Here is an 11,229-nt window from a genome sequence, read left to right as displayed (position 1 = left end):
GCCGAGCGTCTGGTTAAACGAGACTACATTGAATTCTAGCGGAGGAATACATACGACTTACATTGCATCGAATTCATCGATTATTTTGAAGAACTAAGTGTTGTCAGCGGTATTGGTTTGTGCATAGGTCCAAACACTGTTTCACTTTCGGTTTGCTCGAGTAAGTGCATAGGAGAGTTGATTAAAATCAACTCCCGAAAATGACAATATTCGAGCTTTGTTTACAAAACAAAGAATTATTAACTCCGTATCTTGCCTATAACGATATTTGACTTTCAAATTTTGACATATTATCGTTATAAACATTGAAAATGGAAAAATAAATTTGAAAATTTTAAGTCAAATCGTGTTTAATGCCCTTTAAGTAGTATCACAAACGATATAGAAGAATTGCTTGTTTACAGTAAACTTTTTATTTTATTTTATGATAACGACACTGTCATACTAACAGAGTCAGCCCAAGATTTACGCGCTGGACGAATTTTGTATATATTGTAAATACTGGAAACTTACAGTTAATGTGAAAAAACCCCCAAAGTAATGATATTCTCCAAAGGACCTGCTCCTAAATGCTCATTTATGAACAATAATGATAAATTAGAAGTAGTTAAAGTGTATAACTACCTAGGAATATCATTTTCCCGATCTGGCTCTTTTTGTAAAGCCAAGAAACACTTGTGTACTCAATTCCAAAAAGCTTTGTATGATATAATTAGAAAAATTAGAATTTTTGACATGTCCTTTGATATTCAATTAGACCTATTTGACAAGGTTATTTTGCCAGTTTTACTATACTCTTGTGAAATGTAGGGTTACGAAAATATTGAATCTTAAACACATACTTAACTTGAAAAGTAGTACCTCCAGGGGAGACAGGTCGTTTTCCATTATATATAACAATTTATACGAGAATGATTGGATTTTGGGCAAAGATGATTTTATGCCAGCAGAATAAGTTATGTAAAACTATTTATATGTATCTTTACAATTGTTACACTAGAGGTGAAATTCATAGTAAGTGGCTAGTTTGTATAAAATGCATTCTTGATAGCTGTAGCTTATCCTTTGTATGGCACCAGCAAAATCCTGTTAACGTAAAATGGTAAGAAAATATTGTCAAAAAAATCTTAAAGATAAATTTGTCCACAAAATGGAATAGTGAACTAGATAGCTCGTCAAAGGGTGCTTTATATCGTATTTTTAAATTTAATTTTTGTTGTGAAAACTATTTAAACTACAACCACGAAAATTAAGAAACTTATTTGTTAAATATAGAACTACAAACCATCACCTCTTTATGGAAATTGGAAGAAGACCGCAAGTGCATGCGGCTTATGTGAAACCAATCAAATTGGCGATGGATTTCATTATGTTTTAGAATGTAGTGCATTGTTACATGTAGGAAAAAATTGTTTAGTAATTATTTTCTTAAAAACCCAAAGACCTTAAAATTAGAGCACTTATGTCATCTTCAAGTCGTGTAATTCTTATGAAAATGTGTACCTTAATTAGAAAAAAATATTTGATTTGGTCGATCATCCTACGTAACAACCATAAAAACTTAATCTACTTTTTTCTGTTTCTCTTTTGTAAATCCTGCTTTTCTTATACTTTTTATATGATTTTTCTGCACTCCATGTAACATTATATGTTATGGGTGAAAATAAATGAACTTATAATTAAAATATTGGATTTAACCACGCCCCGACCGAAATTATCACCTCATAATACTCAAAGAATGATTCCTTATTCCATAAATATTATGTTGACTAAACCCTGAACATTTTTTTCTAAGGGTGTTAATAGTAACGATATCAACGCACTTTGAAATTTTTTCATGTGTTGACTGATATGCCACCACTTATCAGATAATTATGTCGACTTGTCAGATCTTGATGTCGACTTGTCAGATAATTATGTTGACTTGTCACTTCTTTAACACTATAATCTTTCCACGCCAAATTTGTGCCATCCAGTTGAAATAATATTTTCTGACAAGTGGACATAATGATCTGACAAGTCGGCATAGTCATCTTTTAAGTTTAACTACGGAAACGTATAACCGCCTCTTGATGTTGTGTTTAAGCTCTAAACGGCAAATTAAAATTAGTGTCATCTTCCTATAAAATGTATATATTGATGCGGTTAAACGTTTCCGTATTTAACCGCCTCTCATTGTTGCGTTAGAACGCGATATATTCACATAAATACATTGTCATATATGATTTTTTTTAAGGTTTAGCTATTTATTTATGACAACAAAATTTATTTAGTGACACCATTTCGACATGTTTTTGACGTCTTAAGCACTTTAATCTGTTGAAGTTGAATTCCGCAATGTCGCACTAAAATAATGTGTAAAAACTATGCCGCCAAAATTAAATGTCGTATAATTTATTGCAACATAATTGTGTTTGGCGAATTCCCCTTGGCGACTTATCTAAGTTAGAGAGGAATTTTCACTAAAATTTGAACGACTAGAATAATTAGTTTACCGATAGAATGTCATGATATGGTGAAGGGATGGTAAACTACCTAGATGCTTTAGAGTTTAAGCTCTGGTTAAGACCATATATACAGACTGAATTTAACTTATTTTAGTTTAAAAAAACATTTTTTATTTCAGGTACTATTCATTTAACATTTCAAAAACTGCATTCTTTGGGATTTGTTATATCCTTTTTCGTTACCATCAAATAATCTCAGCCATTAAGGTTCACAACTTAAAGGTTTAGGGTTTAGTCTTTCTTTTTTTTTTACTTTAAAATTGAACTTTAAGAAGTATGTAGAGCATTCGGAAATGCATATTTTTCTCAGTAATTTTATATTAAATCTTTCAAAAGCACTTCGAATTATGTAGAATCATCATTAATTGGGTATATATAAAACTCTTCATGTATACATTTATACATGAATTATTTGAAACCTAATTAAAATCTACAAAAAGTTTCTTCGTTTTGTATTACAAATTTAGTTTAACTAAAATCATGTATTGATTAAAGTATTTACTGAAATAATAAAAAAAACCCTGTTTAAATCTTTGTTGTATCATATTTGTTTTATCTTTGCACTCGTTTATTTACACTTTAAAGCTGTTGTTTTTTTATTACTAAAGAATGTGCCACGCTCCTGTTTCTCACGCTTATAGAGCTTTGCAGTTAGCTATTACGTTTACTGCTTTACATTATTGTGTTTATAATTGACATTAATTAGACATACTTAAGTTGGCATTCCTTGTAAACAGACAAGAAGTCATCAAAACATGGACGCGAAAGCTCCACAAATTATACAATTTCAACATAATACATTTTCAATATAAAAGATAGCGAGAAAATTTCCACGCATTTATATATAAATGCGACAAAATTATTACGCAAAATAATATGTTGACTTAATCAAAGTCAACAAAGCTTGAAATGAGCGGTTAAATCATCCAAAATATTTCGATTTGTATGTTTTTTCTTTGTACAAGTCGACATAATTTTGATAATATATACATTTTATAGGAAGATGACACTAATTTTAATTTGCCGTTTAGAGCTTTAACACAACATCAAGAGGCGGTTATACGTTTCCGTACGTATCAGACACCATAGATGCAAGATGCAACATAATTTTGTCAACGTGCGACTTATTTATGTTGCCATGCGACTTACTTATGTGAACATGCAAATTAATATGTTAACATGCAAGATATTTATTTCAACATGACTGATAATTATGTTAACATGCAAGGAATTTATATCATAGTGTCCATATTATCTGGTTTAGTACAAAACTAGTTATTTCCTGCACGAGCGCTTTCGCGCTGAGTGTAAATAGATTTGTCGGGAAATATTCGATTAATGCGACGTTCGTCACAAAGCAGTACAGGTTGTGTCTTTGGTTTTCCCTACCCGTCTTGACCCAAACATGTTTTTTGAGATTAACTAATAAAGAACTGTTCTTTTTGTGTTGTCGTTTATGTGTATGTTGAATGAATATTAAATGCGATTCGTAGCGAACACACCAATCCTAAAAAGATATGTTTTATATTTCGATAAATTGAGGGAGAAAATAAAATTTACATAACCCGATAAAGCGGGTTTTGTAAATTTTTTCCAGCAATTTCGCCACCTTCATATCATACCACCTTTAAAGATCACCATACAAAGCATTTTATTGCTTAGATATAGACAGTGCTGAAAATTGTATTGTGAAATGGAATACATAGAATTAATTTTGGTTAATAAATTACAATTAAGGCCTGACAAGATATATGCATAACTCTGTGTTCTGAATTTATAACTGAAAATGTTTTGAGACCGTTTGAAGAAATTTTATATTAAATATGTTTATCTTATCACGTCGCATATCTTCTGTCCTTCCGTTTGTGCAACAGGCACGTAGAGGAAGGGGGGGGGGCAGGGGGGGGCAGGGGGCTACCCCCCCCTTCAACTTTTTCTTGCAGGAGACATTTTTTTAAAATTAATTTCTTGCATATGTGCGATATTCGATTTTTAAAAATGGTTTGAATTTACATTGAATTAAACGAAGTTGTAATTCCTCGAAAACATTAATAAAGATAATTTTCGATTTATATTACATGCTTCGGGGTTTTTAATTTTCAGGGTATTACGATGTTACTAATAAAACATCAAGCGTCAGTTGTTTTAATATAACTTGTCGTTTTACTGCAAGTAATTGTAAACTGGTTTTTTTTTTTTATCTTTTATATTAGAAGGGCTTAAAAAAATTTGATATTTTAAATAGATCTTTTCTCGTAATTACGAGATAATTAACTCGTAATAACGAGATCTTTTCTCGTAATTACGAGATAATTTACTCGTAATAACGAGATCTTTTCTCGTAATAACGAGATAATTTACTCGTAATAACGAGATCTTTTCTGGTTATTACGAGATCTTTTCTCGTAATAACGAGATAATTTACTCGTAATAACGAGATCTTTTCTCGTAATTACGAGATAAAAATATTTTTTTATGTGGCCCTATTCGGCTTTCGTAGAAAACGCACGTGTTTGTCTACTTATAAAAGTTATCCTTTATCTGTAAATTACAATCACGGTGGCGGACCACGTGATACGCGTATGATCAATTCCACGTAAAAATGGCGATTTTGAGTTGCACCTGAGGGAAAATTTGAACGGTAAGTAACACTTTCCTGTACGTTTTTAATCGTTTTACCTTCACCAAAGTGTAATAATTTCAGCAATAGATACTTTGTTATTCTCAGAATATCGTAGTTTTGCGCGTACTGCTAGAACATTCGTGCACAATCTCCGGCTCGATCAACATTTCACGGGATAGTATCCACGATCATAACCTGATTGACAATTTATTTCCAATTCAATCGTATTCAAGGTGTTTAATAACGTGAAAAGTACACATACTTTATCCTCTTTGGAGTGGAGATGCTCAATATATTTAGAATTTAAATGCATGATATGAAAAACACGTACAAAGTTAGTTTGTTTAATATGATAGGTAACCACGATACGAAATAGTAAAGATCAGTTCCACGACCGATTTAAAATATATGTCAGAATTGTGCTTGTTTATATATTTTGAAGGTTACAATGGATAATTGACTCTGCAAGTTTTTGGAAAAGAATTCAAGAGTAGATCTGCTTAACATGATCATGAAAAGGGACATGTAGGGAAGGCACCACACATGTGTTGCTCCAAGAGGTTTTACAGCAAAGCTAATCTTAGAAGACATAGATAAGAATATTTTGTGCCGATATTTGACTTAAAACATTGAAATAATGTGTACAACTATGTAAATCTAATTTTTATTATGAAGTAAGTGTGTTTTTGTTACAGAGTCGTCAGTTTGTTCTCTTGTTTATGAGAGAGAGAGAGAGAGAGAGAGAGAGAGAGAGAGAGAGAGAGAGAGAGAGAGAGAAATTTAGTTCTAGCATGAGAGGTTAGGTGTGGGCACAGCGCTGGCGTTGCTATCCTACTGAATGTCGCTTGGGACATTCATAATAATTTATGGATGAATATTAAACGTTTATATCTATCATTTTCTATCGTAATGTGTGTTTTCTTTTAAACTTCACAGATGTGCAGTGCATGATGAAGAAAAAACATTTGCATGAGATTACTGTGGAAAAGTTTGAATAAAAGCAGATTTGAATCGACACATGAAAAGCCATGGAGACCCCCAGTTTACATGTAATATTTGTTGGCTGTGGCCAAAAAAAAAACCAAGAGCATAAGGATCATATGACAACCCATACTGGCGAAAAAATTCACAGATGCCCTTTTGGTAGATCGTTTAGGCATCAAACAAACCTATATCAACATAAAAGAATGTGCAAATTTGTCCGATTTTGACATTTTGTTCTTTTATTGATCGGAATATAAGCTCTTCATTAAAATAAATGGAGATGTAAACTTTTGTTATAACTTGCAATTAGATTTGTTTACTGTAAATTCCTAATTAAACGCGAGAAATTAATATCCGCGTAAAATCGCGATAAGCACATCTTGCGGATTTTAAAATCTCTCTTTAATTTTTGTACAGATGTAAACTATTTGGAATATGAAAAAATTCCGCATTCGCGATTTTACATACTCACGATTTGATGCTAAACCGTAGAATCGCGGAATTAAGTACTCGCGTAAAATAAGGAAACTACAGTATTTACATACAGATTTTACCTGTTCTGTTTGAAATTTTCAATGGTATTCTACAATAAAGTTTGTAGCAATTTATTATAGACTCATATTTTACAATAGATGAATTTGTGCAATTTTATACATGCAACATGAAATTACAATAATCCCATTTTGACAGTCGGTAAGATGTTTGGTTTATCACAACGTGCTTTTCCCCAGCGAACACCCAGAGATCCCTTCTGTAACGAATTTCGCTCTCAGAACTGTTCCTTACTCTTTCCAAAAACGCGTTTCCGAAGTTGTGTATAAAAATGATGATCTCTGAAATCAAAGTGAAACTATTTATAAAATTTTAAAAAAAGAAACCTGAAGTTTAATTTAAGATATGACACTATTAGACTGTTATTATAAATGAGATAAAATAACAACGGTTTTTCATTTAAAAAATACGGTGAATCTTGAAGAAAATGGTCTCAATATCAAATTGATTATTGCAAAAAACTATGACTTTTAGAATCTGTGATAACTGAGATACCTACCTGAATGTAATATCTGTTGGCATTTCATGCAAATTGTTTCTACTGGGGTCTTGAATGCTTTCCATCTGATCTACAGAGTCAGTATTTCAACCAAATTGTAGACTATATCCCGCTTAGTACGATAAGAATATTTCCTGAAAGGTATGCTAGATAAATTATTCAAAAAGATAAAACACAAGTGCGTATTGTGTCACCGAAAAATAAAATGTTACTCTTAGGATAATCGATATTGATATTTCAAGCTTACCTTTCTGGATCTAATCGTATCTGAACTTGTACTACTGTATTTCCGATGAATTGGCCAAACTCTTGACAAGAAACTGTTCCCTGTCCTCTCATATCATTCATGGTCAGCTCAGAGAAAAATATTTCCCCAACCATACTGCAAAATTGCTCTAACATTGAAAGTACCTCCATGACAAAAAGAATACAGCCATGTTTTTGCATTTATACAGGAAACTATAATTGCTTCCCACAACTAACATGCGTATGTCCGCCACTGCCCCTTTTAGGTCTATTTAATGATAGGTTTGACTTCTTTCTTATTTCAGGGTCTGAAAAAGAAAAACGTTCATTATTTTAAATCGACCGTGGAACTGATCTTTACTATTTCGTATCGTGGTTACCTATCATATTAAACAAACTAACTTTGTACGTGTTTTTCATATCATGCATTCAAATTCTAAATATATTGAGCATCTCCACTCCAAAGAGGATAAAGTATGTGTACTTTTCACGTTATTAAACACCTTGAATACGATTAATTGGAAATAAATTGTCAATCAGGTTATGATCGTGGATACTATCCCGTGAAATGTTGATCGAGCCGGAGATTGTGCACGAATGTTCTAGCAGTACGCGCAAAACTACGATATTCTGAGAATAACAAAGTATCCATTGCTAAAATTATTACACTTTGGTGAAGGTAAAACGTTTAAAAACGTACAGGAAAGTGTTACTTACCGTTCAATTTTTCCCTCAGGTGCAACTCAAAATCGCCATTTTTACGTGGAATTGATCATACGCGTATCACGTGGTCCGCCACCGTGACAATGGTGAATTCCATCTCGTTACAAAGATATAGATTTTTAATTGCTAATTTTCCTGCCAGAAAAATATACTTGATGAAGGAAGATCGAAACCGACCTCATTGCGCATGTCCGCGGAGAACTAAGTGGTCGTATTGTTTGCCTAATTAAATATCCAACTTGATTTTTAATATGCTTAACAGTTGTTAATTTGAAATACATACATGTATAATGAGTAAAATACGTTTGTCATTCACGATACCTTTACTTCTGCATTAACACTTCTAGGATCTATAAATAGCACATAGGGGAAAAACACAGGTCTACGTCATTTTTTAAAAGGAAGTATTCATATCTACTCGTATATCAGACAAATTTATGCTTTACTGAAAATATCCTTTCCTTTGTGAAACTATCACAATTATGATGTTGACCCTTCACCAGTTTTGGTATGATAGACTAAATTTAGCTGTCGATATCACGTGATAGATTGATATTCACGAGGAGGCATTACTTTCCTGGCAGGAAAATAAATATTTTTTATTGTTTAATATTTGATATATTTGTTACGTGTTCGAATTGAGCATTATAATTAACAGCATAAAGGTAACTTTTATTAGTAATCAAACACATACATTTTCCCCTTTATTCAAAATTGACGCAAATTATAGCGTGTATAGCTTTAATGCTTTGTATCCATTTAATGTCACTACCATTCATAAACTGTATTTCATTTGTTAAAGAGTTAAGCAATTTGTATTATTTTCACAATTAAGAAAATCTCAATTATAGTGTAATTTTTTTATGGATTTTTCTTAAATTTTCAAAAAATATTCAATGGCCATTAACTCAAAAAGTAGGTCATTGACCTACTTTTTTGAAAGTGAAGAATAACACTTCCGTGTAAGGTCTATAACACACAATAGTTGGTTTTTCATTATCATCGGTGGAATTTTTTTTCATTCTGAGTAAACGTCATCCTTAATTGTCTTTTTTTAAATCTTATTCATCTCTTTATTTGCAATATTCATTACTGTGCGTAAAATTTTCTGTGTATTCCACAATAGCGCACTCGATATACGATAAAGTAATGAATAGCATATGTTCAACATCCGGAAATATTTTAAACTAACTATAAACATACGTCTTTACTACATAATCGATTATGGTACCCACTTACCCCTGATTTAAAACCCCGTCAATCAAATTCAAAATTTTCATTTGCATTTCTAATCAGTATATTATTTCGCCCGGGATCCCGCTTGATATTTAGAAGTAGAGAGTTAGAATGTTAAAGATCGTTAATTCTAACGGTATTCATAAACTTCAAACCTATGGTGTTTGGGGACGGAGGGGGCAATAAATTTCCACTCCTTGACCCCCCCCCCCTCTCTAAAATTAAGTTAAGACTTTCTGGGGGGGGGGGGGGGGGGGAGCTCTATACATGTATTTATTACCGTTTATTATGAGTAATCAATTTCTTCTCAGATATTGCAAATTATTACCACAAATGGTTCGTCATAAACATGACCGGAATAAAAAAAAAATGTACGGCACGTCAATTCACAACAATAAGCCAAATATTGTTTCACAGTCGAAAAACTAGGTTTATTTAACGGTTGTAAACTACAGTTTATGATCAGAAAACTACAGTTAATGACATTAATTTATATTTTACATCTACAAACCATATTTAACGCGATCATCTATATGTTTCAGAAGTGTTAAACAATTTGATAACAACCATTTGCGATTCTAAAACATAGTGTATGTGATAAATATAGTTTCACGACTGTGAAACTACATGACTAACAACTCTTAACTATAGTTAACAAATGTAAATTATAGTTTACAGATGTAAATCTTCATTTATCAGCAAAATCTATTGTTAACGTTATTTGGAGACAGTTAAACTAAGATTATAATTCATAACTATAATTTAAAACCGTTAAATATAGTTTTACTGACGAAAACTAATAGTAAACTATGACTTGCGGTTCGTAAACTACATGTATAGCTAATAGCCAATAAAGCAAATCTATCAACTGTGAAACTATGTTAGCTCATTTTTGTTGATTAATGTGGTCGAAACGTTGATTGAGACATATTTCACTGCACTTTATGAAAATCACATTCTTCATATACATATCTAAGAGCTAAATATCTGATCATCCAGACTACATTTTCCTTGGAAAAAGTTCATAAAACACCTTGACCGTCAGACTCATCCACACCCCTGGAAAATTTCTGCATCTGAGCCTGTCAGTTGCATTCTTTGTTTTTGTTGGCTTAATTAATAATTTCATCAAATAATTTATTGTAAGTCATTTCAAAATTTGGCACAGCATTCCCGGCCACCATTGTTAAATTAATGGTGAATGAATATGAAATTTTCACAGCTCAGCTTTACAGACCTCTTGCACATACACCGGTACCTACAAATGTCCATTAAGTAAACAACACGCATGCAGAAAGTTCTACGCAAGACTGGTTTTATTGATCAATTGACAAAATTAAAAAAAAAAATATGTATTCATCAGCATTGCAGGTGTTACTGTCCATTCTTAATACAAAGAAGGTAATGTTTTATAATTCGTATATTAGCATCAAGCTAATCCATTTTGATAGAAACTTATCTCGGCCCTTCGGGCCTCTATGAGTTCTTTCTCTCACAGATTGAACATATCCTTTAGTAATTACTTCGATTATTTTAATATCTCAAAACCATTACAATCAATAAAAATCGCGTCTCCTTCACTGATATTAATGTATGTAATCATCTAAAAGGTGTGAAAAAGGTATTTATGTACATTTACTTAATGTAGGGGAAATAAAACTTACGTAAAACTTGACAAAATCTGCATATATATATACATGTTTATATATCTACCTGTTTTTGGAGCTGGTGTGTTGGACGAAAACATTTCAACAGGCTTTAATCCCCAATATCAAGCATTAAATTAAAAAGGTGGATCTGTTTTAATTAAAACAACATTCCGGCACGCCCTCTCCTCTATGGAGCCTCATGACAGTTTC

The 11,229-nt window shown here is 32.0% G+C and overlaps 1 protein-coding gene and 1 long non-coding RNA gene across 2 annotated transcripts in view; both read right to left on the bottom strand.

Moving 5' to 3' along the window:
* LOC117681334 (uncharacterized) overlaps positions 1-11,229 on the bottom strand; it is a 27,469-nt gene extending 16,240 nt beyond the window's left edge. Inside the window, exon 1 of the mRNA XM_034445337.2 lies at positions 11,084-11,229. Coding sequence (XP_034301228.2) covers positions 11,084-11,117 — 34 coding nt within the window. The 5' untranslated portion in view covers positions 11,118-11,229. The remainder of the gene's footprint in view (positions 1-11,083) is intronic.
* Positions 6,301-7,739, bottom strand: LOC136273036 (uncharacterized). Its single transcript, XR_010711159.1, has 3 exons — positions 7,413-7,739; positions 7,166-7,299; positions 6,301-6,947 (listed from the first exon to the last, which is right to left on the bottom strand). It is a non-coding gene; the product is annotated as an uncharacterized lncRNA (long non-coding RNA).

This window comes from Magallana gigas, chromosome 2, assembly GCF_963853765.1.
Source record: "Magallana gigas chromosome 2, xbMagGiga1.1, whole genome shotgun sequence".
NCBI lineage: Eukaryota > Metazoa > Mollusca > Bivalvia > Ostreida > Ostreidae > Magallana > Magallana gigas.
The sequence above is the reverse complement of the archived record's forward strand: the minus strand, read 5'-3'. Positions and strand labels throughout refer to the sequence as shown.